Source organism: Mauremys mutica, unplaced genomic scaffold (genome assembly GCF_020497125.1).
Source record: "Mauremys mutica isolate MM-2020 ecotype Southern unplaced genomic scaffold, ASM2049712v1 000466F_np12_subseq_146170:218182_obj, whole genome shotgun sequence".
NCBI lineage: Eukaryota > Metazoa > Chordata > Testudines > Geoemydidae > Mauremys > Mauremys mutica.
In genome coordinates, this window is record NW_025422967.1 from 45,568 (window position 1) to 72,013 (window position 26,446).

The 26,446-nt window shown below is 46.5% G+C and overlaps 1 protein-coding gene across 1 annotated transcript; it reads left to right on the forward strand.

Moving 5' to 3' along the window:
* The first annotated feature begins 1,440 nt into the window (after positions 1-1,440).
* On the forward strand, positions 1,441-18,916 carry LOC123357267 (unconventional myosin-IXa-like). Its single transcript, XM_045000558.1, has 10 exons — positions 1,441-1,652; positions 3,121-3,249; positions 4,460-4,565; positions 6,637-6,768; positions 8,267-8,390; positions 11,956-12,079; positions 13,855-13,967; positions 14,784-14,936; positions 16,863-17,017; positions 18,379-18,916. The coding sequence occupies exons 1-10, from the start codon at positions 1,568-1,570 to the stop codon at positions 18,452-18,454; spliced, it is 1,197 nt and encodes a 398-aa protein (XP_044856493.1). The 5' UTR covers positions 1,441-1,567; the 3' UTR covers positions 18,455-18,916.
* Positions 18,917-26,446: the final 7,530 nt, after the last annotated feature.

The window sequence follows — 26,446 nt, forward strand, 5'->3', positions numbered from 1 at the left end:
TTCACATTGCATCAGCTGAGAGAGTTGGTGCCATTTGGTATATTTTGAGAAGGTGCCCTTTATCCAAAAGGTAACAGCAGATTTCCTAGTTGTTTTTTAACTTTATGCAGAACCTGGTGACTTTTCATTTAGGCTTATGATGGAACTAATAGAGCATCAAGCTTATCTTAGCAGTGTATTTGCTTTGATGGACCTTGTAGTTTGCACTAATGCATTTTATGCCAATGTTGGCAGTTGAACACAGTGACAGCAAAAGTTAGAGTTTTTGTTATAGCACTTGATGTTAGCTATAGGAACAGCCCAATCCTGGCACTAAAAGATTAAGAGATGATAGTACAATAACTTGTGAATTTTAAATGAGATCAAAACCAGTTGCTGTCACCATTTCTTCCTGGTGTGTTCTTGCATGGAGGTCTATCCAGTGTGGAAACCTCCCCTGGACATTCCCTTCATGTTGTTTTCATTTGTGCTGTGGTAACAGTGAATGAGAAGAAGCAGACATGGAAGAGTGGCACTGGTCAGAGGTCTAACCAAGCCGCACACCTACTTTCTCATTTATTGTTCTGGTTGGATCACTACCCATGCTGGGTTTGAACATACAGTCCATATGTTCAAAGCCTCCTACGTGGATCTGTGCATTATTGTGTGAAAAGTTTTTCTCAGTCTTTTGACTTTATCCAACCAGAATCTCATATTCAGCTCGAATTGTTTGCTGAATGTTGAGTCTCTAAAGTGCAGTTCCAGTCAGGAAAGTGACTCTGTAAAAATAGAGAATGTCAGCGTCTTTTACTGATTCTATTTCTCTTTCAGTGGCTTCTATGTCACACTTGCTCAAAACCATTTTTTTAACTTTCAGCACTGTAAGTTCATCTAGGGATCTCAGAATCAAGCCCAAGTGTGTTCTCCTTCATGTATCCTCACCAGGCAATTTTGTCAGTGAGGCATGAAGCAGACTAGAATATAGCTCACTGTCGCGCAGCTGTGTTGGTTCTACAGTAAAAATGTCAGTACATGAAGCAAATGATGACTCTGAAGACCCAAGGAGAGTACCGGTGGGCCATTTTACAGAGCCATTTTTCTGAGCAGAGTCCTGTTGCAAGCCTTAACTATGAACATTTGTTAGTCTTTGTAGCAATGTGCAGTGCTGCAGACATAGCAGAGTGAACACAGGGATAGTTACAATGACCAAGAAAGCTCTTAGGAAAGATTGGATTTGCAGGGCAGTGTACAGACCTTTCCTCTCTTCCCTTGTGCTCAGTTAGATTTACTAGATTAATTTGCAAATAATCCAGTTAACTTTGTTTAAAAATGTGAACTGCATCTTGAACGACAGTCAAATTACATTGCATACATTGAGAGATTCAGTCTCAAGACATCCCTAGGTTTACCACGCTGTGAGCAGCATTGCATTGAGACCTTTGAAAAGGAATTAAGAAATCAATCTCTTTCTCCACATCAGTATGATCCCGAGCTTTCGTCACGGCAGTTTGGGGTTGAGCTCTCCCGACTGACCAATGAGGAGCGAGCGGTGCCACTGGTGGTGGAGAAGCTCATAAACTACATTGAAATGCATGGATTGTACACCGAGGGCATTTACAGGAAGTCAGGCTCAACCAGTAAGATAAAGGAGCTCCGACAGGGTCTTGATACAGGTAAGATGAAAAAGAGAGAGTCTCAGAGGGGGAGCAAAAGGGACAGCCGAGAACCTCTGTGAACAGGGAATTCATGTCATCTAAAGGGGGCCAGAGCAAAGGAACCATTTTCCCTTCCCCCACCGTAGACTCTGGCTTTTGGTACCATGAAACTACAGACATTTCTCTAATACCAGCCTTCACCAAAAGTCTGCACTGTGTTAGAGCCCTCCTGTCTTGTGGAACTGTTTAATTCTTCCTTGTTTTATTCCTCCTCTTGTGCACAAGTGTGCAAAAAAGAAATTGGGAGAAAAAGCTACATTAGCCAGGCTTCATATTTATCAACATCACCTAGACTTCCAAAGTGCTTTACAAACTCTCTCTAAAGACTTTCACCCCTGGAAAACTGGCTCCTTTCACTACAAGAATTTTAACATGGTCATATTAAAAAAGTAGGTGCCAAGGTTGTGCACTGTGTGATCTGAGGTTGCTACAGTATTGATACCTGTTTTTCTATGCAGTGTTGTTGTAACTCTGCTCACTGTAGAAGAGCCTGAGACATAAGCCCTTGTATCAGAGGCCTGAGGGCTGGGCTAAAGTAGCGGTCAAAACTTTGCTGATATAAAACAAAATCAGGCTGTGAGCTAGAGGCAGGCCCTTCTCACAGAATCTGGCAAGAACAGGGCTGATATTGCAGAAACACACGTTGCTGAGTGCTAAGCACAAAACACACACACACAGACACATTCCAGAAGGGTGGTACCAGAACACCCCATACCAAGAATGGTACAAACACATTCCCCAAAGACAACAGGAACATATTGACCCTGCCTAAAGATATGGTCAGGATGACAATATGATGGATAGAAATGTACAAGGTGGTGGGTTGTGATATCAGAGGATGTCAACTATCAGAGGAGCAATATGTAACTTGTTTGTATCTGTGTATAAAAATGTATCTTGGGGGCAGTGTCTTTATCTAGCCTAGGGAGGAACGGAAAGTCCCGCCGTTTGCTGAGCTGGTCCATTGTTATGGGTATACATGTATTAGTGCAGGATACTAGTACTGTGCTTCATCAAAATAAGCCTGGCTGGGTGCCTTCATGCCTTAATGGATCTTGTGGTCATTGGGCGGTTCGCTCGAGGTCTGCCATGTCAGTTGTCTGTGCCAGGCTGGGGTGGCACACAGAGGGAACACACACAGGCAGCCGAACATCTGACCACACCCATGATAGTGGAGAGACGGTGAGTGAGGTAATAGCTTCAGTAGGACTGACGTCTGTTGGCAAGAGACAAGCTTTCGAGCTACACAGAGCTCTTCCTCAGGACCTCTCTCACCCACAGAAGTTGGTCCAACAGCAGTGGTTAGGTCATTGCCAGTGCTAGGACTGACAGGAAAACACTGGCTTGTTTACTGGATCAAAACTGATCATTTGCTTTTTCTTTGGTTTCTTTTCCACTCCCTCCACTCACTTGCCTCGGTGAACAGATATTGACAATGTGAATCTAGATGACTACAATATTCATGTCATTGCCAGTGTGTTCAAACAGTGGCTGAGAGATTTGCCCAATCCCCTCATGACCTTCGAACTCTACGAGGAATTTCTGCAAGCTATGGGTAAGGAAGGTCCATACAAATCCTATACAATCACACACAAAACCCAAGACAGGGAAGGTACAATTAGCTGCAGGTACCAAACCCAGTTTCTGCTTGCCCAGAACAAGCAGTCTTTTTTTACTTTAGTTTTGTCATCACCATTGTCATGACAAGCAGCAAGCAAGTAGATTGTGTGCTTGTACGATTGTAAAGCGCCAATTGTATGGAGTGTTTGAATCCAAAAAGTCATTTTGGTGATCTGTCATCTTTTATGACGTAACTGGCAAGACAGTGCTGGAGCCTCTCCCATCTGCCTCCCTCTTAGAGCCTTTTCCCACTGCCGGGTTCTTTCCTGCAACAGGGAAAGACTCCATCGGGGGTGATGACACTGCTAAAAATAGGCAGTGTAGGTGGGAGGAATGACTTTGGCATTTAGAAAGCCACGTAGGTGATGCTTAATTTGTGCCAAGGCTTGCCAGGGCTGAGCTCCGGCACATCTGCTCCAGCAGCTCTCTGCTGTTGAAGTCTTTCCTTGCAGCCTCCTTCTGCCAGAGCCTTTCACTGACGTGTAGGTAGGCACTGCAATGTGGACACAGCCTGCTTTTCACTGTGCCATGTAGCCACAGACAGCACTGTGACACAAACTAATCCCTTACACTGTTATAGTAGTCAAAGCCTTTGCCGTTCAGAGCCCTGGTACCACTGGGCTTGCTGTGTGAAAGTTTAAAAAAAAAAAAAAAAAAAAAACTTGAGCCCCGGCACCTCTTTCGTTACAAATTAAGCAGCATGTGTAGGGTATATCCCCACAGCCTTCATGCATGTCTTTACTCACCTAAGCAGTGCCTCGCCATCTACATTGCTATTTCTGCCCGTGCTAGAGTGGTATGTAGCATATGATTTTGATGGTGAGCAGAGCAGAGTGTGCAGCATAGACGTGCCCCAGGAGACATTGTTATTATTCAGCTCCCAACTCTTTTGGAATCTGTTTAAAAGAAATCAGTGTCTTATGCTCATGTTTTTTGCATAGGATACTGCTACCCGAGGGACCTGCAAAGGGGGCCTGCTTGTATAGGCAGGGAGAGGAGGGAGTTGTCATCCCTGTCTCTGTGCACTAGCCTCCTGCACAGCTCCCCTGTACTGGGCCATTCACACTACCTTCACAAGTAAAGATGGCAGAAGACACCATGGGGAAGTTGCCTGTAATATGTGTAACTGTGTGTGCTCTCTCCAGGCCTGCAGGAGAGGAAGGAGACCATCCGAGGCGTGTACTCTGTCATTAATCAGCTCTCTCGCACCCACCTCAGTACCCTGGAACGCCTCATCTTTCACCTTGTGAGGTAATGGCAGACCACAGCGTGGGATCGTCATACTGCAGCCACTCTTTCTCTTCTCCTTCCTCACTAGGGGCCTGATTCTGATACACTTACTCCCCATGAGTACCACCGTACTCCATGAGTAGTTCCACTGGAACAAGGTACTGTTCTCCGTGAGTAAGAGTACCTGAACACGGGCCTATGTGATCCAAGTACTTTTGTCGGGAAAAAGGGGAGTGAAACTTCGCAAGGGAGTGCTTTAAATTCTGAAATGGCTTTAACGCTCTGGACCCAAGGGCTCTTTTTCCAGACAATGCTCTCATTGACAGCTAATGCCAATAATGTTCTTCTTTTTATATATAAGTTCCCTTTCGTAATAGCAACAAATGTTTCAGACTTGCTGAGAAGACAACCACTGTAGGTCTCAGCTGGTTACAAACACATGGTTCCATGCCATAGACAGGGGTGAGCTGCAGCCGGTTCGCACCGGATCGCGCGAACCCGGTTGTTAAATTTAGAAGCCCTTTTAGAACCGGTTGTTCCCAGTGGGACAAACTGGTTCTAAAAGGGCATTTAAATTTAACAAGCGCTCCCTGCTGCCCGGCCCCAGCTCACCTCAGCTCTGCCTCCACCTCCTGCCATGAATGCTCCTTCTTGCTTCTCCTCCCACCCTGCTTCCCGCGAATCAGCTGTTAGCGCGGGAAGCCTGGGAGGGCTGAGAAGCAAGCAGGCTTCCCCGGTCCAGGAAGACGACGCTGAGGTAGGAAACCAGGAGGGGCCGTGTGCCCCCGCCGGTCTCCAGCCCCGTCCCCGACCACGGCCCCCCCGGGTCCCCGCCCGGCCCCGACCCTCCCCGGCCACCTGGTCCCGGCCGCGGCACACCCCCCCCCTCCGGCCCCACGTTCCCCCCCCGGCCCCACGTTCCCGGCAGCAACCCTCCCCGGCCACCTGGTCCCGGCCGCAGCACCCCCCCTCCCCCCCCACCCAGCCCCGCGTTCCTCCCCGGCCGCCCGGCTCGGGCTCGGGCTCGGGCGCCCTGCCCGGCCCCGCGTTCCTCCCCGGCCGCCCAGCTCGGGCTCGGGCTCCAGCCGCGGCGCCCTGCCCGGCCCCGCGGCCCTCCCCGACCGCCGCAGCCCGGCTCCGGGCACGGGGGCAGGAATCGCGACCGATACTTACCCAGATGCTGGGATCCGGGCGCAGTGGCGGCCTTGGCTGCCCGGCTCCGGGAGCACGGTAAGGGGGCCGGGAGGGGGTGTTGGAGAGAGGGCTGAGGAGTTCAGGGGTGGGGGGGGAGTGGATAGGGGTTGGGAGGTGTTAGAGGGTAGGGAACAGGGAGGGGGGTGGACGGGGCAGGGGTCCCTGGGTGGGGGAGGCATGATTCCTCCTGGGGTGAGGAGGGAACCGGTTGTTATGATTTTGGCAGCTCATCACTAGCCATAGACCTAACCCACTGAGGAGTGCAGTAAGATTGCAGTGGATCACAGTACTGCCATGTGTTGCACCCTTTAGTTTGAACATTGAGGGTCTAGGGATCATGTGTGATGCTTTTGCATGAGCTTAGACAATATCTAGTTCAGGCTATAGTCACTGTGTTACAATCTGCGAAGTTTCCTGCCATCTACATGCATTTAGACACATCTGTGCTCTGTTTCTAAGGCATAGCTTAATGATGGCTAAGTGAGTTGCTTGCTACTGTAATAAATATGCACTGTATCTATTCCTTTTTGGAAAATAGGTTAAGTAGGTCAAAACAAAAGATTTCCTAAAGAGTGTCATGGCATGTTGCGTGGTTCACTCAGTATCCATTGTCTTACCTTTTTGCCCTTGTCTGGTATAATATTTACATCCTGTTGGTCTAGTTCTTTACCAGATACAACAAATTGAAGCTCTTCACTTCAAAGCTATATAATATTGTGGAAAATCTTCCCCTTGCAATGACCTCCAGATCTCATGTGCATATACAGCCCTCCTCTCCCTGCCCTGCTCTGAATTTGTATTTTGTCCTCTTTCTGTTTCTCTACAGGGGTATTTCCTGCCAGTGTTATGTGAATTGGAGCTACCTTTAACCCTTGCTGCTTTGTTGTTTATTGTTTAGGATTGCCCTGCAGGAAGAGACCAATCGAATGTCAGCTAATGCCCTGGCCATTGTGTTTGCTCCCTGTATTCTCCGCTGTCCTGACACAACTGACCCACTGCAGAGCGTTCAGGACATCAGTAAAACAATCACGTAAGAATATAGCATTACAACTTCCAGAGTAAATCCTGTAATGAGGTCATGTCAGGACAGTCAAATGATCACTGAGTAATGCACTTTAATGTGCTGTAGAATGACAGCTACAAACGCATCACTGGTTTGCAAATGAATTGCCTTAATGAAATACTGTCTATTCTATCAGTAACTAGCAGCTGCTAAAGTTAAACCTTTTAAAATCTGCAGGATTGGATAACCTGCACCCAGGAGTTTTTAAAGAACGGGACAGTGAGCTCTCTCCGCCATTGATGTTGATATTTAACAAATCCTGGAGTAATGGGGAAGTTCCAGAGGACTGTACAAAAAGCTAATGTGCCAGTATCTAAAAAGGATTAACAGGATGATCTGGGTAACTACAGGCCAGTTAGCTCAATATCAGTCTCAGGCAAAATCATGGGAAAGCTGACGTGGAAGGTAATCAGTAAAGAATTGAAGGATGGCAGTGTAATTAGTGCCAGTCAACACAGTTTTTTATGGAAAATAGGTCTTGTCAAAATTGATTGGATGCCAGGTTTGGTTGGCAGAGGTAACCACGTTGACATCGTTGACTTAGATTCCAGTCGGGTCATCCTGATTAAAAAATTAACACTATACAGATTCAGTGCAGCAAATATTAAATGGATTGAAAATTGGCTAATTGATATCTCCAAAGTAATTGTAAATAGGGAATCATCATCCAGTGGGTGGGAAGGGTTTGTAATGGAGCCCCTCGGGGATGTTTTTGACTTCAACTGGAATTTTAAGAATAAACACGTTAGATTGTGAGCTCAGATAATAGGGCACTGGGGGTTAGATAAGTACCTAGGATGGATAGTGGATGCAGGAATCATTTGATGAAATTCTATGCAGGAGACCAGACTACATGAACCTGCCTGGCCTTCAAATCTCTCCTAGAAGCAATTCTTCTGCCTACAGATGTGAAAATTACTTTGAATCACTCTTCTAAAGGTTCCTTGTAAGAAGAAGTCTCTTTGTAACTTGACTTATATACGCCGCCTTGTATCATTACTGCTCTAAAAGGATTTCTTCCAGAAAACAATACTGATGGTATTAAACAAAATATCTGCCCCAGACACCTAATCACTGTCATTGCCCTGCGACTGCCTGTCCAGCTTGGATGCAAACAAGCACAAGTGTGTGTGTCTACAAATAGATATAGCTAGATAGCGCAGCATATCCGAAATGGCCATTCTTTCAGCCTTTCATTTGAACACTCTGTGCTTTCCTAACCTTGGTGGGTATTTGCCTTTCCAGGGGAAGGACCTGTTTCCCTGATGGAGCCCTTGGGGAGCCCTCCCTTTAGTCCTCTAGTTTAGCTCCCCTGCCTACTACCATTTGGGGCATTTCAACCACACTGTTCGTTTCCAGCCCACGAAGCAAGAGAATTGGCGCAGCACTTAGGCGACATGGCCAGCTCAAACACAGCCAGAGTTTTATCCTCCCGTTTTACCACTTTCTTTTTTCCTTTTTGCAGCTGTGTGGAGTTGATTGTCGTAGAGCAGATGAATAAATACAGGGCTCGTCTCAAGGACATCAACAGCCTGGAGTTTGCTGAGAACAAAGCAAAAAGCAGGCCGTCTTTGATCCGCAGATCAATGGTAAGATTCGGGTGGAGGGTGGGAGGGGGTTGAGCTGGTAGTATGTTCTGTTCCTGTGTCAGGAAAAAATGGAGCAGACCTTTCCTTTGTTTTAGGAGGACAAGTTTCTCCAGCCATGTCATTGATCGTAACTTCCTTTTATACATAAAATTCAAAGGAGAACCTCGTGTCCATGCAGCTATTGTGTATTTGCATAGTTTATTCAGTGTGTCTGTTGTAACTGAGAAGAATGTGCATGGTACTAAATTGAAAATCAGAGAATAATTTGGTACTGATAAGCCAGCCCCGTCCTTTCCTCTCCTTTTCACTCAGACTAATCTCCCCTAATCTTCTCCTACCTATTACAGTCTCCCTAGCCTCTTACACCTCCCAAAGCATCATATCCAGGGCCAACAGAGAGACTGAACCTCAGCCCTGCACTTGGCTCCTTGCGTTTCCTGAGCCACACATTTATACCAAAAAAAAGCCCAAAGGAGATGGGAATGGTGCCTGTCAAGAGTTCTAAAGGAAAGTGCCACAGAAACGTGGTCTCTGGATTTCACAGGCTCATTTGTACATTTTGGGGATATATTTCGCAAATTTGGACTAATTTATCCTGTGTTAATCAACTCTTTGCTGGCTCTGTTTATGACCTCCTCACTCCTGCACTCAAGTCCCCTAATCCCACAGTGGCCTGCTGTCTGGTACTGCCCACTGTGTTAAAACCCTTCACTTGTTTCCCTCCTACATAACTTCAGGGGGAATCTGGGGTGAAGCTGCCCTTAACCAAGCCCTTGCTTTGACTCTCTGTGTGCAAGTCACTTCATTAGTACTGCCTTCAGCAGCGAGGACTGAACTGCGCTGCCTATAAAGGGTCACTTTCTTTTCCTCCACTGCCTTTCTGGGAGTTTGGAATACCAGCTCATTTAGCTTTCACACACCCAACTGGGTAGATGAATGAGAGGCAGAGTCTGGGAATTGAAGCGACCTGTGTCCCCCTTTGCTGTAAGCTGAATAAGCAACAGGCTGTCATCTGCTGTGTTCTGCTCATAGAATGAGAAAGAATGGCTGATTTATCACAGGACAGTCAACCCAGGTCTGTGCTGCTGAAAGGAAGAGCAGGCTCTCCATTTATAAAGACCCAGTATCCTCCTGTGGCATGTCCTATCAGCTCTAGCTTTTTTGCTGCCCCAAGCACACAAAAAAAAAAAGGGATGGCTGGACTGCCGAAGCAAAAACAAACAAAAAAAACAAAAAACCAGCAGCCGCAGGGAGCGTGTGGAGGGTGGTCAAGGCAGCTCGCAGGGGGGTGAATGGTGGCGCCCACCCCCTGTAGGCAGCCAGGCGCTGCAGCCCGCTCGCAGCCGGGCGAGACGGGCTCCCTCCTTCGGCCTTGGGATGCCTCTCCTGGGGGCTGCAGGAGGTGCTGGCTCAGCCACTCCTTTAAAGGCGGCTCAGCCGGGCCGGGCTCAGAGCGGCATGGGAGGCGGAGGCCGGTGCAGGCAGCGGGGAGTGGCACGTCCCGGGGAGCCCGGCAGCACGGTGAGCGGTGGGGATCGCTAGTTCCTGCCCCCCACCCCCACCCCCGGGCCGGGGTCCGTGCCCCAGCTGGGCTGGGACTGGCGGAGCGTGGGGAGCCAGCCGGGGGCTCCAGAGCTGCAGACCAGGCTGCCAAAACAAACAAAAAAACCACGGCAAGGTGGCCGGAATGCCCCGCCCCAAGATTAGCCAGAATGCTGCCCCTTACAATGTGCCGCCCTAGGCATGTGCTTTCTCGTCTGGTGCCTGGAGCCGGCCCTGTTACTGCCTTATTATCGATCCGCTTCCTAATGGTTCCTAACATGTTAGCGTTTTTGACGGCATGTGGAGCAGATGCTTTCAGAGAACTGTACACAATGACTCTGAGGTCTCTTCTTTGAGTGATAACAGCTAATTTAGACCCCATCTGTTTGTATGTACAATTGGGATTATATTTTCCAATGTGCGTTACCCAGTTCAGTACAGGAATCAGAGACACAATGTTACCAGACGTGCCCGTTACTTTGGGGAGGCTCATTAATTAGGGTTACTCTTCTGTGGGGGAAGGGAGGGGTGGGGCGGTTCTGTAATTTTATTAATGTGCTGCTTATGTCACTTGTGTGTTCTACTCCTTCCTTCTACAAGTCCCCTCCCAATGGAGCTCTCCTGCAGGACCTAGGTTCCCCAGGGCTAATAACTAGAACTAGACGAACATGCGCACACACTAGCAGAGCAAGTCAATCAGCACTCCCCAGCTGATCCCCCTCATATGTCCCTGTGTTCAGTGGGCTGGGTTAAGCAGCACTGTCAAGCTGGTACCCTCATGCGCCCCTGGTCTCAACAGGCTGGGTTCAGCAGCACTTTCCACTGCTCCCCGCACCCACTTATGTGCCCCAAGTTTAACACATTCCTATCACACTTTCACATTACAATTGTACTGGTAGTAACCCATTTGATGAGCAAACCCCACAGTATTTTGGGGCACTACAGGGATCTTTAGCTTAGGTACAAGAAGTGTTGCTGCAGAGTAAATGGGGGAAGCTAAAAACACAAAAATCTCAAATTGATAGAGAGAGAGAGAAGCAACCAGCTGACCCATAACAGTTATTGATTGAATCATAGTGATAACCACACCAGGAGGGCTAAACAAACATAACAGCTACATTTTAAAGGTTAATACCTGAGGTAGGAAAGAAAACAGAGAGAGAGAGATGGATCTCACCCACTCCATGAGGCTTGAACTGGTCGGGGTTCCCAGGTGATGGTGGTAGCTCAGGGTCCTGAGTGCTGGAGACAGGCAGAGCCCCCAGCACGATCAGTCAGGAGGTGGAATCCCAGTGGAACTGATGCAGAGTTTGGATCTATACATCAGAACCCTTTCTTGGGCATAGATAGGGGAGTTTGTAGAGAAAATACAGTGGTTGAAGGGAGAACACTAGATTTGTTTATGGGTAAACTGATGGCTCAAGGGTTTTCTTTAGGCTAGACAATAGGAGCTGATCACTCTTGGCTATGGGTGTTGTTTTCTTCCGGGGAGCTCACAAGGCAACTAGGCTGCTTCAGTATTTTGGGATATGAGTCAAAGATTTATTACTAGAATTGGTCTGATAATTGCTGAGCTGAGTGTGTGCAGGCGTTCATTAGCATCTGGAGCAGGGATTCCCATGATTCAATGCGTCCCTGCTTTCTGGTCCCAGAGTTCAGTGCGGTTCTCTGTTCTTCATTCTTTATGTTAATCCCTATTCCATCTTTCATGCAGTTGAGGCATGCGGAGTTGTCTCTGTTCTTCATTCTGTATGCAAATGGAGATGTCTTAATCTTGTCACCCTTGTCAGGAGGCGTCTAGGTATGTCTCCCCAAACCCTTCATTGTTCTCTGCAAGCCTTTTCTCTGATCGGTTTTGGTTCAAACAGAGATGGGAATTGGGGGTGTCCTTCATGAGTCACACAAGCTAGATACTGTGCCCTGGTTCCCCAAAAACACAGAGCTGACTGGTATCAACAATAAAGATGGCAAGTGAAGTCTAGTACAGCTGGAGAACGTTCATTCTTCATTCTTTTTTAATTAGACGCAGGAAACTTTTCATCAATTTGGATCTCTGATTGGAGCAATAGCACCATACAGCTGTGATTCACTGGCCACGTCTCGTCAGTGGGTGTTTGACTGTATCAGCTGCCTTCTCTGTATACAAGGTGAGGAGACCATTAGCAGGTATAAGTAATTCTTCCCCATTAGCAGGTATAAGTAATTCTTCACCTTCTTTCACTGTTGTAATGTCCATTTTTTTGCCTCTCTAGTTCTTTCTGTCCTGTCTGTTGGCACTTAGATAACAGAGTGGTGGGCATCTTGTAAATAGCTCATTAGAAGAGACGATTATGATGTGTAAAGAGTGTGACACACTTCTGGGAACTGTACAAATAATAAATGGTCTGCACCAGGTAGATAACTGCTCAGTTCCTTAGGGCTTCTCTACACAGGGACACTAAGGAGAGTTAATCCAAATGAACTAAAGGTGTAAATTTTAAAGTGTCATTAAACACGTGTGGATGCTCTGATTCTGAATGAAAATGGCCCTTCTTAATTTTAGTGAATTACATGAATTAAACTAACCTGAAAAAGGCCCCTTTAATTCTAAATAAGTATGTCCCCAGAGGTGTTTAATGAAGTTTAACTAATGCAGTTTGAAAATGAATTTGGATTAGCTTTCTTGACTATCTCCATGTAGACAAGCCCTTGGTACTAAACATTTTCATTCTCTTTACCCTGCCACTGGCTGTATTGGAGGGGTATCCTGGACTAATTCTTTAAACAAAAAGTTCTTGCAGCAGCCCTCTGTCATGAGCAGTCAAAGCTATTGGAGTAAGTGTAGGCCATTTTCCCATTTGTGAAAGAGTGGGACAGGGGTAGGCAATCTATGGCACGGGTACCGAAGGCGGCACGTGAGCTGATTTTCAGTGGCACTCACACTGCCCAGGTTCTGGCCACCAGTCCGGGGGGCTCCGCATTTTAATTTAATTTTAAATGAAGCTTCTGAAACATTTTTAAAGCCTTATTTACTTTACATATAACAATAGTTTAGTTATATATTATAGACTTATAGAAAGAGACCTTCTCAAAACATTAAATTATCTTATTGGCACGCGAAACCTTAAATTCGAGTGAATAAATGAAGACTCGGCACAGCACTTCTGAAAGGTTGCCGACCCCTGGCGTAGGATATTCTTTTCATCTAATGGTTAGTTGTAAAGGGATAGATCTTGGTTATTATTTAAGGCCATTTCCAATTAGGGTGACCAGACAGCCAATGTGAAACTCATGGGGTGGGGGATAATATGAGCCTATATAAGAGAGAGACCCCAAAATCGGGACTGTCCCTATAAAATTGGGACATCTGGTCACCCTATTTCTAATTATTATTAATCAGTCCTAAAAAACAGTGTTGGTGATTCAGAAACAGAACAAGGGACTCCAGTCTTTGAGTGTACAACATAGAAATCCCAGCATTGTTTAGAAGTGACGGATGAGCCTGGGTTTCCTGCCGAAGGTTTTGTCCAGCCCCATCTCTTTTACAACGAGAGTTTGGTGGAGGGATTCGCTTCTACATTGGAACCCCTCACATCTACCTCCATGAGTTGTACTTGAATGTGAGATTAGATGTAAATAGTGAGAGCAGAGAGGCTACTGAAACCAGACACCCCGAGAAAGCTGCTCCAAGCTGAATACGGTGCTTGTTCAATCCTGTATCAGTCACAATAACATACCACTACTGTTAACTTTCAGACATTTAGGGTGTAATCCCGACTCCATTATAGTCAACAGGAGTTTTGCCGTTGACTTTGATGGGGCCAAGATTTTACACTATGCTGATAACAGCCTAGCACATGGATCCTCCTGTATGAATATCCATGCAGTAGAGGTTCAGTTTCATTAGTCGTTACAGTACTTTTTTTCCTTTTCTCCACTCCAGGCCAGCCCATGAACCTGGGGTCAGCGGAAGAGGAGCTGAGATGTCTCCGTGAAGAACTAACAGCAGCTCCGGACCCCGAGGCTCTGTTTCAGGCATCTTCCAAAATGGCCAGGGTAACTGACTCAAAAAACTTGTGCGGATGTTCTAGTGACCAGACACCCTTCATTTTACATTTATGCTTTCATGATGCCTTTCCGTACTTGGAGCGAGCTGTGGGCGAGGGGCATTCGTTGCTAGTAACCAGCAAGATGCTTTTCATAGATGTGTGCTATGAATGCCATGTAAAATCCAGATTCCACAGAATGTTGCACGCCCATGAAAATGCACACGCAGATGCGCACACATGTATCTATCCAGCTATCCATGAGAAAAAACTCTATTAGTGGAACATCAAGCTGAGAACCCATCCAGTCTTCATTCTGTCACCTTGTGGGTTTGCCTTAGCCTATATTTGTGTGCATGCCTCTCTTGACTTCATTGTATATATTATAAAAAGATGCAGTGTATCTAAGAAAATACAAACTGGAAACTTACCTCCTGCATATCCAGTACAATGTTGTGCTAACTGTGCAACAGAAGCTTTGCCTCGAACCTGATCTCATTAGTGTAGAATACAAAAATGTAGTATATAGACTATGGAGAGAATTTTAATCCCAAAAGGCTAGCTGGACATGAGGCTAATTAACAAATTGTTAATTAATCAGAAGGGTAGCCATTAGTCTGGATCTGTAAAAGCAGCAAAGAGTCCTGTGGCACCTTATAGACTAACAGACGTATTGGAGCATGAGCTTTCGTGGGTGAATACCCACTTCGTCGGATGCAATTTGCTGATGCATAGATATTTTTCCATAGAGATATTAGGCCTCCATTTTTACAAGTGCTGGAGCCAAACATCATTGCAGTCTCTCCTGTTTTTGATTTGTTCCCAGGTTGTTAGTGAGTACTTTCCCCCAGAACAGGCCACAGCCTTTATTGAGGCCACAGTGGAAAGTATGCTGTCTGCCAGCCCCACCTGTGCCACGGCAGCTGGACTGTGGATGAAGGTTATACTGAAGGAGTGTGGAGATGCCATGCTTGATAAGGTAAAACGGGAAACTGGAGAGGTTTTCTGCCTAAACTCGAGGCTTTTAGATCTTTGCCCTCATGTGTAATGAACAAAAATCTTGCTGTTTCTCCCCCTCGGACATAGAGTCGATTCCATCTCTGTTCCCACCCTAAACTAGGCAATGGCAGAATCAATAGCAATAGACAGAGAGAATCCAAGGGAAAAGGAAGATGGTTGGTTATTTATTTGTCTGGCTTGTTGCCACACTATTCAGCCAAGAAAGGCTTGAAAAAACACTCTGGGGAAAAGACAAGAAGACAGAATGACCGGCACTTGGAGGCATTCAGTTCTTAGGAGGCCTATTGCTAAGGGCTACCTGGATAAAAATAGCCCTGTAGTCATTCCCAGGGAGTCTGGAGCCTGGGCTCTGAGACCCACCCTCTTGCCAGGTTTCAGAGCCTGGGCTGCAGCCCGAGCAGGAACAGCTACACTTTTAGCCCCATAGTGCAAGCCCCTCAGGCCCAGGTTGACCTGAGCTCTGAAACTCACTGCTGTGGGATTTTTTTGGTGTGTAGACGTACCCTTTAAGAATAGAAGGAGGGAGGGAGAAAACTATAGTGTCTTTGGGATCCACTATTTATATGCCTTATTCTGTAGCCCAGTGCATTAGGGCTAGATGAAAGGAGCACTCCACAAATCTTCTATCAAGGCTGGTGAAAGACCTCAGGACAGGGAACCCTCGCAGCAGAACTGCCACGTTTGCACAGTATTTCGAAGATGTGAAGGGCTAGGAATGAATGAGAGGTCGTCACCTGTTCATAGTCCCAGGCATTTGCACACTGTGTTTAAAGCACTTGCATATTTTGTGCTTGTGGTTGTTTATGAACTGTGCATCCTTCGAGGCAAATGGTTGCATTTGGCTGCTTAAATCACACCTGCAAAATCTGGGCAAGCAAAGCTTTCTTTTGTGCATGCCAGCTGGTTTATTTAATGCATAGCTGGGCACCACCACATTAAATTACCTGGTATGTACAGGGAAACCCCGCTCAGGGGCGGCTCCAGGCCCCAGCACGCAAAGCGCGTGCTTGGGGCGGCACGCCGCGGGGGGTGCTCTGCCGGTCGCCTGCGGGAGGTCCACGGGACCGGCAACCGGCAGAGCGCCCCCCGCTGCATGCCACCGTGCTTGGGGTGGTGAAATGGCTAGAGCCGCCCCTGACCCTGCTATAATGCGCCCCGCAATAATGCGAATTTGGCTATAACACGATTGTAAGGTGGCTCCAGCCGCCCCAGGCCCAAAAAAAAAAAAAGCGGCTGGAGCGCCGTGGAAGCGCAAAAGAGAGAGAGAGAGAGGCTTTGTGAAGGGAGAGGGGCTGGAGTGCCCCCAAAGGGAAAAAAAGCAAAAAATGGAATGTGCCTTCCCCACTGCCTCTTCCCACCTGCCCCCGCTCACCCTTTTGGTGAGAAGAGCCACTCTCTCCCCGGCTGCTCCTCACTCTTCCTCTGCCCGTTGCACGTCTCCCCTGCTCTCCCCAAGTGTTTCCCTCTCTCCCTGCATGGCTGAGAGCCCCCGCTGCTGGAGCTCCACCCTTTCAGTTACTGCGGTGGGCAGTTCGCAAATGAAAGTAGTTTTCTGCCTAAGAGAAATCGACCGGCTTGAAACTGACCAGCTTGAAATGGTAAACCCTGCTATACCGCGACCCCACATTTAGCATGATCCAATTTTTTGGACCCTGATCATCGTGTTATAGCGGGGTTTCGCTGTATGTGTGTGTGTGTCAGTGTTAATTTTTACAGCCAAGTGTGGGCAATTGTTGTGGGTTAAAGTTACACAGACATATTTGAACGTTTGTTTCTTGAGGAATTTCTAAAAAAGCAGCAAATGTCTAAATAAAAGTTTTGATTCTGTAGAATGAATGGAGAAAAAGGAAAAAGGGACATTTCTTTCTGGTTTTGTTCCTTCCAGGTGCCAGCTATTGTGGATATAATATATAGCCACATGGCTACTATCCAGGAGGGCAGCTTGAGGCAATTCCTGCTGGAGGCAGTGTCTATTTTAGCTCACCATCACCTAGAGGCAGTGATCTCCAGCCTACTCAGCAACCATCTGCCAATGGACAGGTATATACCGCTACCTATTGCATTCATCTTGGTAAAACATGGATCCCACAGCTTTGCTGGGAGATGTAGGGCTTTATTTAAGCAGCAGACATTTTGGGATAATTCCTGATGGTTAATAGCCTGGGTCTTTCTCCAGGAAGGTCCAACAGCATGTTAAGGTGGGGTGTGGAGAGAAATTAAGTGTCATTCTGTTTCCATTAATTCATAACTGCTTTGACATCCTAAAGACCTAACTTTACTGGTATAACTGGAGTGTATTGTTGGAAACATCTACTTCTCTAGCAGGGCTGGCTCCAGGGCTTTTGCTGCCCCAAGCAGCAAAAAAAAAAGGGGGGGGGATAAAAAAAACCCTGCGATCGCGATGTGCAGCTCTACTCCTTCGCTCCGAGAAGGAGTGAGGGACCAGCCGCCGAATTGCCACCGAAGACCCAGATGTGCTGCCCCTCACCATTGCCTGCCCCAAGCAGCTGCTTGCTGGGCTGGTGCCTGGAACCGGCCTGGCTCTCTAGACACCTGAATTGACCTCACTTTGGAAATTAGCAGTTGCTGTTGATTTCCTGGTAGCATGACAGCTTCAAGTCCAATCCCTGGCTGATGACAAAGAATAGGGCCAATATTGTCATCAGACCGCCGCTTGGTATCGGTGAGGGTGTGGCTGCTAGAATAGAGTTGCCGTCCTTGGGATTTAAAACTGGACTGGACGCAGATCCATCATTTCATTTAAAGGTCCCCAACTGGGTTATCAGTTATCAGTGCTGGAATCTAAGACCATAAAAATGGCCATACTGGGTCAGACCAAAGGTCCATCTAACCCAGTGTCCTGTCTTCCGACAGTGGCCAGTGACACATGTCCTAGAGGGAATGAAGAGAACAGGTAACTGTCAAGTGATCCATCCCCTGTTGCCCAGTCCCAGCTTCTGGCAAACAGAGGGTAGGGACACCCTTTGCGAAGGGGAACTAGGATGGCCATGAATATTCGTTCTCATAATTGTATGTCCAGTTAGTAGGAATGTGGCTTTTCTTTCATCCACTTGCCTTTCAAACCCTGGATCTTTGGGAGCCACATGCTCATGAGTCCATATTTCCTGGGGAGTGGGAAAACAGGAACTGAGGTTGGCGCTCTGTGTCCTGTCCTTCGGAAGTCTAGTATTAATGGTTAGGCTGCAGTAAGACTAGGTCACTTAACCTAGTTCTGTAACTGGAAACTCAATATTTAAACAGGAGGAGCGTTAAAGGAGGACAGTGCTCCTAACTTTCTCCTCATAGGCAAGGAGAAAAGTTGGTCTTTACTTAAATAGGACGCATTCAGTCTGAGCCACAAAAGTGTCCAGGGGTCACATGTAACTTCTGTTAAATTGCAGTGCCACCAGTGAGCTGTGGAGATCTCTAGGGGGAGAGCCCTTGCTTGCCACTCAAGTCTTACAGGTCCTAATATAAAAAATAAAGACGTCAACAAGCCAAGAAGGCAGCATCACCTCAGAGACTGAAACTGACAGGCATTTGGCAGCTGCTGAACCTCTCTCAGTAAGTTAGATGACAGACACGCCTTTCAGGCTTTCCTCTGCCCTGTGACAATCCTGCTTGATGGAAAGCTAGAAGTGTGGTAGAATATTGTTGTGTGGGCACTTCTCCTCTGATGTACTGTTTCCCTGAGTCCAGCTCTGCTGTCTGTGGAACAAATACGGCAGGTTTAGAGTACGTGGCTCATTTACTTAATAACATCTGGCAAATTATGTTACCAATGTTAGGGTTAGGGTTAGGGTTATGTTACCAATGACTCACCAGCATAAGGCCACACCAGGGAAATTGCTCAGCCCTGCCTGGAGACTCAGCAATGCTCCCTGACATGCCTGGACTTGTGCTTTCCAAACACATGGACTGAGGGTATAAAACCGAACACACGGGGCCCATGCTTGGCCTTTCTCCTTCACCCACCTATGCTGCAAGCAACAAGGACACTCTGAAGACTCCAACTGAGGGGACAAACCTGTATATTAAGGACTGCAGTATCCAGTGGGGTGAGAAAAACTGCTTAATCTAGATGTTGCCCCGTCTAATAGGATTGAGAGTTTAGACTCTGTGCTTATATTTTGTTTTATTTTGGTAACTAACTCTGACTTTTTGCTTATCACTTAAAATCTATCTTTTGTGGTCAACACATTTGTTTTACTGTTTATCATTACCAGTGTGTTTGTATGAAGTGTGTGGCAAATCTGCTCAGGTTTTGCAAAGGCTGGTGTATATCCACTTTCCATTGATGAAGTGATGAACCAATTAATAAATCTGCATTGCTCGTCTGGAGCAGTGCAAGACAGTATATTCCTGAGGTACAGTGCTGAGATGATTTGGCTCGGTGCCTTTCTCTGTGTGATTCAGGAGTAGCTTTGGGAGCATCCATGCAATCTAGCTAGGTGTGGGGCTCCACGTACGGTTGTGCTGAATGATACCAGCACCTGGAGGGGTTTGCTGCTGGTCACTAGCAAGACATTGTGAGAGACAGCCCATGTTAGAGAGAGTTAAGGGGGCACCGTAGTCCCACAGTCCCAGGCTGCACGCTGGGGATACTGTCACAATTTGATGTTAGCTATTCTCCAGGCATATAGTACTACCGCCAAAAAGACAGATTTATTAAAAAATCTTCGCTCCTGGACTAGCAATTTTATGTTCCAATTCTTTCAACATTCTGAGGTAAAAGTTAATCTGGTACCCCCAATTTTGAGCACAATAGGCTCTTTAAGTTTTTTCCATGTGGTAATTTCCATTCCATCAGCCATACTGCTGACATGCACATGTTTCATAGTATCATTGTTACTGAAAACCAAGGCAAACTATTCATTTAGTTTTAGGGACATATCTACATTAGGTTTAACCTCCTTCCCATCCACACTGTATACTGGCCCAACCTTATCCTTCTTTGTTCTTTTTTTGTTTATATAACTAAAAAACCCTCATTATTATTTCATGTTCGTTGAACAAGAGTTCAGCTTGACTTTTAATTTTTCTCACTTTATTCCAACATTTTCTAACTTCCACAATGTAGCTGTCTTTGCTGATCAACTCCTAATAACCTTTTTGAGGTGGTTATTCATCCACATGGGTCTGAAGCCTTTCCCTGCTTGTTTGTTCCCTTTTCTTAGTATGCACATTTCAGATCAGTTTTGTATAGCTGATCTGAAAAAACTCCAAGCCTCCTCTGCATTGAAGTTCTTGAGCTTGTCAAGACACATGCTTCACTGCATCAGCTGGGCGCTGGGCACCCCTGGAAAGAGTATTTCATGGTGCTAGTGTCAACTCACCTGGAGCTGATATTACTTAGTGCAACTAGTTTAACTGGATCCATTCAGGCTAGTTAGCCGGAGCCATGTTCCTAGTACTATTATGTAACCCACACACTTTCTGGGTGTGGTGCCCTATCCCATGTAGTGGCACTGAAACCACTTACAGCAGTGATTCTCAAACTTTTGTATTGGTGACCCCTTTCACATAGCAAGCTTCTAAGTGTGACCCCTCTAATAAATTAAAAACACCTTTTTATATATTTTATACCATTATAAATCCTGGAGGTAAAGGGGGTTTGGGGTAGAGGCTGACAGCTCATGACCCCCCACATAATAACCTTATGACCCTCTGAGGGGTCTCCACCCCCAGTTTGAGAACCCCTGACTTAGAGATTGAGTGTGGTACAGCCTCAGCCAAGTGCCATGTCACTTTTTGTTCATGCAGTAGAGGCTCATGCATTTAGCTCCAGAGGTCCCAGGTTCAATCCCATCCACTGATGACTGGAGTCTGTCGGTGTCACAGTTAGATGCCGAGTCTGGCCAGTGAATTGGTTGTCACAGTCATGCCTATAACTTCCTGCCTACTGAGCTACACATTAATTTTAAAGAGAAAGACTGAGAACAGTCTGGTTCATTTTTCTTTTTATTAGATACAAATTGATCTTGAGTTAGTGAGTGAGAGCAAAGGCTTTCTTGGTTCAAGCTGTGGTTTCAGCAGCTGATAGCACTCAGCATCCCAGAGTCAGATGGGCAGTTCTTGAGAGACCACCCAGGGCTGCTGAGGTGATGAAGAGACAAGGGAGAGAGCTAAGATCAAGGTATTCAGCTGTGAAGAAAGGAGCTTCCAACCAAGGAGCAGCCTGCGTGGTGAGCTTGTGGCTAAATTGCTCACCCCACCTTGCCTAGCCTGTGAAAGCAGCAAACTCAGCCTTATATTGCTAGTTCTGCACCTGCTTGGTTTTGTCTCTGAAGAACAAGATTACTTTTCAGATGAACCGTTCTTGTGTATAGTGAAACTCAGACAACAAAATGGGATGAATACAAAAAGCCAACATTAGCCAAAATCTAAGGGTTAGATATGTCTTGCCAAAGGATCCCCAGGAAGACCAATTATGCCCAGGAAGGATGTATACATGGAACAGTGAGACACCACAACCACTGCATCATAGGAGCTGGAAAAAACTCTGTTGTCCTATCTAATCCATCCCCAGGTGCATGGTTGTCACACTTTCAGGGTAATTGCACCTGTTTCTGTCTGCCCCTTTATGGTACACTCCAGGAATGCTCAGTCAGGTTTCAGCTCTCCTGCAGTCACTTGCCTCTTGGCAGGGACCCTTGTCCAACTTCCCTTTCACCAGGGAATTTAGGGCTGCACAGCTTCCTACCCTACAGTGTGATATTCCCAGCAAGCCAGTTTGCCTAGCGGCCCGTGCTTGGCTTTCTCTCCAAGGGCTAGGAACTGTGTACTGCCAGCAGTTACACATTATCACAAAGCTCCTTCTAAACAAGCACAATTATTTTTAAGATAAAAGCATTACAGAGAAACCATAATAAAAACAAACAGATTTAAACACTCAAAACACACCAGAAGTCACCAATTAGTCTTATGGAGCCCTAATAGGCCAAAGTCTTTCCAAACTTTCCACAAGGGCTGTAGAACAAACCTGCCACAGGAGTCTGAGGCCCCTCGTGGGCAGAAGACGGCCCTGAGTCAGTTTAAACCCAGCTTTTTTATATAAAAACCTTTTTCTTTGTCTGTTGGTTTCTAGGAAACCCAGTTCAAGCCAGTATATACAACCGCCCCCGGGGTGGCACCTCTTTGGAGGTGTTGACAACCTGAGTGATTCACCTTAAATGCCCCCACTATTTTTGCTTCTTGGAGGAGCTGTGATAATCTTCCCCTTGGAGTTGCATGCAGTTTCTGGCCCAGAGTGAAAGATAAGCTTAATACAAGGAAAAGTAAAATATCTCTAGGTTTTTCCAGAAAGAAGCACCTGGGCTAAATTGGCCAAACAATGAACTGTCTGAAGGCAAAAAAACAAGAGAAGGACTGAATCCATCCCCTGTATCAGCCCAGTGAGGTGTGGGCTCTCCCCTCACAGGGTCTCGGTTTGCCTCCCTGAGGTTGTAAATATGACAAAGAGGGAATTTTGATAATATGTTTATGATTCTTACACATGCCTCATTTTCCCTCTGTGCTTTGAATTGCTATGCATGGAACATAAAGGGTTAAAAATGTGCTCCTGAGGCAGGAGGGGACGTGAGGCATTGTGTCACACAGCTGTCTGGGGTGGTAGAGGTAGTTAAGCATTGGCTGAGACTGCCCCCTATCGATGGAGCATCTGGAAAGACAACGGGAATCACAGTGGGTGGGACGTTCCCATCTAGCAACCAACAACAAGGAGATGTCCCCCACCTCCCTACAGGTACTCAGAACAAAGGCTCCAGCTAGAGAACAAGAGGAAAGGTGGAAGGTGGGGGGGTTAAGAGCTGGCCTTTGGAGAGACACTCACACACTTAGGACTAGGGAGCCGAGGCCTAGGGTTGGCCAGGCTGAACTCTATCTTAACCTTGGCTTTTCTTTGTTAACCTAAAGACTTTCAGATTCTTTAGGCCAATAAACTAATAAATTGTTACCTTGTTTTGGAAAGACTGCCTGTGTCACTGCAAATACTCTGAGAGCACTGTGCCCTGCCACAGGAGTCTGACTGGCTGTGTTCCCTGCAGGGAGCAATGGAGAGAGACAGGGTTTGCTGGGGCCTGAAGGCCCAGTTTCAGAGTCTTGGAGGCTGGGGACCTGCCCTTGTGGAACTGTGAGGGACTTTGGGGACTGTCACACTGAAGGGGTCACTCCCAAGGGACTGCTGGGGCATAGACCAAACCCTGTGGATCCGTGACAGTACTCAGAGGATGAAAACAAATGATATACTTTCTATGCATATTCTGAACCTGCTGGTCTGCCTAGGGTATTTACAAGCTTTTCCCAGGCTCCGTTGCTATCACCACAATACCCCATGACATACACTTATCGGAATCTGCCAACTCCACCTGTTCTAGTTTTAGGTTTGTCTAGATTGGGAAACAAGGTTAGTATTAGCATGGGACCTCAACTTCTTTCTTAATCTAGGCAAACATTAGACAACCTTAGGCTGAAAGGATGCTGATAACTGAGGAACACACTCTGCAAGGGCAAAGAATGAGTGGTTGGCAGCATGTGAGCCACAATTTCTGTTTATTTAATCTGCCTGTCTGGGGTTTACACTGCATGTATCATCATGGTGTCTGAGCACCTGTCTGGACAATGGCAGTGGTCCTTGTTATCCATAATCCCCTCCAGCCAGCACAGACTCTAGGAGATGGTATCACTGACCCCAGAAAGAGCTCTCCCCAACCAGGGCTATCACTGGAATCCATGTATTTTGCAGGTAGATCACTTCACTCCTTTGCATTTCTATTTATAGCTCTGCGTTCATGCCGGCTAAGCAGGAAAGAGATTAACTGAATACTCACTCTCCCAGGGAAAAACCTCCAATCACACTGTTTATGAACATGGGTCTGATTTCCCAGACAGGACTGATTCACTTTCTGGACTGTACCAGCTCCTTCCCACCTGATTAGCTGACCTGACACAGCTCACAATTCCTCCTTTGTTGGCTAGGAAAATGATCATAAGGAAACTTCATGTGAATTCCCACTGCACTGCAGCAAGTGGGGGTTCTCTTCACCAAATGCAGCCCTAGATGCACATTCTACCCAGTGAGTTGGCCAGTTCCAATCTGACATCTCTGACCCAGGGATACTATTTTCAGGGTCAAGACGGACACATGACTAGAAGTAAAGGGTGTCATGTGACCCCTCTAAGAACTCCTCCGACCACCCTCTACCAATCAGGATGCACACACACACACACCTTGACCAATCTGGGGTGGAGTGATCAGGCAGGAAGAGGGTCATATGACACCTCTAAGAACGCCTCCATAGCCCCCTGCCAATCAAGATGGGTTTCAGCGACAGAGGACCTTCCCAAGAGTGGATCTGACCAATCGGGGGGAAGGGAGCTCTGGGCGAGATGACCCATACAGAAGAGGGTCATGTGACCCCTCTAAGAGCTCCCCCATCGCCCTCTACACATCGAAATGCAGCATCACCCCCAGAAGTCCCAGCACCACATGGAAGAGGCCATTTTGTTCCAAGAATGCATGTTTTAGAAATCATGGAAACAGAGGAAAAATGGAGTCCTTCACCACCTCTGTGAAGGAATTTAGGATTGAAAAAGTTCTAATGGAGAAAGGAAAAGGGAGAAAAAAGCAGCTACTGGTGAAATGGTCAGGATGGGCCAATAAGTTTAACAGCTGGGTCAAAGCTTCTCAACTCTGTGACATTTAGAGGCAAACTAAAATGATTCCTCCTGCAAAGAGAGAGGAAGAGAGAGAGAAATGAGCGACAGCAGGTTTTACAGTACTTTGACCAACAACGCCAGCTTTGGGTTCCCCCCCTCCCCCCAAAACCTCAGCTCAAACTTTACAATACAGATAATTAGCCCCTTGCATCTCCCAGGTGCCTGGGAGGTGGGGTTAGTGGAAATACAATACCCGCACAGCTGCAACATTGACTTTAGTCTAAGTCTAACTTTTCTTTCTCCAAAAATGGGTATAGTGCAAAGATAATTGAAAGCAGCCTGTTTGCTGGAGCTTGCTACTCTTTCTATATAGCAAAACTGCTTCATACTCCCAGTGGACTTTGCCCAATATTGTTTTTAAAAATGAGTACCTATTGGGAATTTCTTAGCACTCAGTGCTAGTACAAGTCAAGCCATTTATTTGGGGACCTAGATATGAACACAACCGCCTAACCCGAGGCAATTTTTTTTTTAAATCAAACTTGGCTTGTATTCATGTGTTACCTATTGCCATGGTGGCATCAGCAAGCGGGACATATGCAATCAAATTCACTACACATAAAGTTGCCACAAGAGTCTGAAGCTAATGCTTGTTGCTTCACTGCACTTTCAGGGGAGAGCTGACCAGTGAAACAGAACACCTGCCTTTCCAGACATAATCCATTGTCCAAAATTCCTCTTCATCCAAATGAATGCCACCTCCTTTTTCTTCTCCAGGTCCATATACATGACCCAGCTCACCACAAGACCCATCAAATGGGGAAAAAGTCTCCAGGCTCTGGCAAAGTACACATAAAGGTTTTAGCTGACAGTTGAGGGAACCAAATAATCAACTCAACTTCAAACGACCATAATTTGAGCAAAGATAAAAACCATGGTCCTCAAACTTTCCATCTCACTTAACTTCTCTTTGTTGCTAATGTTTCAAACCACACAGGCATGTGTTAGGTCAACAACTCATAGAGCTAGACCCCCCAGATTTTCCAGAGCTCTGCTTCATGTTCTGGGGAAACAGAGGATCACAGGTAGGTTCAAGCCACCTTTCTACTGACCCAGCCAATCTCTTAAACTGCCTGGGGCCAAGTTTTAACTTTCTGTGCCAGGTAGCTACTCCCAAGATGCTGCTGGCCAAGATTGCAAGAGCACATCATGCTCCAGTCCCACCTCTCATACCTTTGCCATGCCCCTCCTGGTCCTTAGCCTGCCCCAGAACGTCTCTTAGTATTTACAGGGGAATCTTCAGCTGCCGCTTTAAAGCAACATTTAGTTCCCTTTTTGCCCTCTGACCCAATGCAGTGGCTCAAAGGGGACATACAAGGAAGTAAGGATCTGGGCCATCCAATTTCAACATTGTGAATATTTCTTTCACATCTGTCCTGCACACATGTATTTCTAAATATTAAACACTGTTTCCGTGTGAGTTCCCAGATTTTTCTTAACAAATTTAAATGATTCCTATTAAAGTAATCAATTTTATGAAGAGACTGGTATCTTCCTTACAGGGTAGATTTACACTATGGCCCCAATCCTGAAATCTTTTGAGTAGTAATCCCTTTTAAAGCCTAAATTCTGCCCTCAGTTACAACCATGGTATTCCCATTGCATTCAATGGAAGTTTAACATGTGTATCTGAGCGCAGAATCAGGCCTTATACTCAGTCTCCAATTTGTGCTTTCTGGTCAGCTGCACTCTGTGCAGGACGTGACAGGAAAGGAGAAAAGTATCTGTACACCACCTTTATATTCTCCCCAT

Coding starts and splice junctions, on each gene's coding strand:
- LOC123357267 (XM_045000558.1), top strand. CDS start 1,568: ATGCATGGATTGTACACCGAGGGCATTTACAGGAAGTCAGGCTCAACC. Junction 8,391..11,955: donor CTTTGATCCGCAGATCAATG/GTAAGATTCGGG, acceptor TTTTTTAATTAG/ACGCAGGAAACTTTTCATCA. Junction 12,080..13,854: donor CTGCCTTCTCTGTATACAAG/GTGAGGAGACCA, acceptor TCTCCACTCCAG/GCCAGCCCATGAACCTGGGG.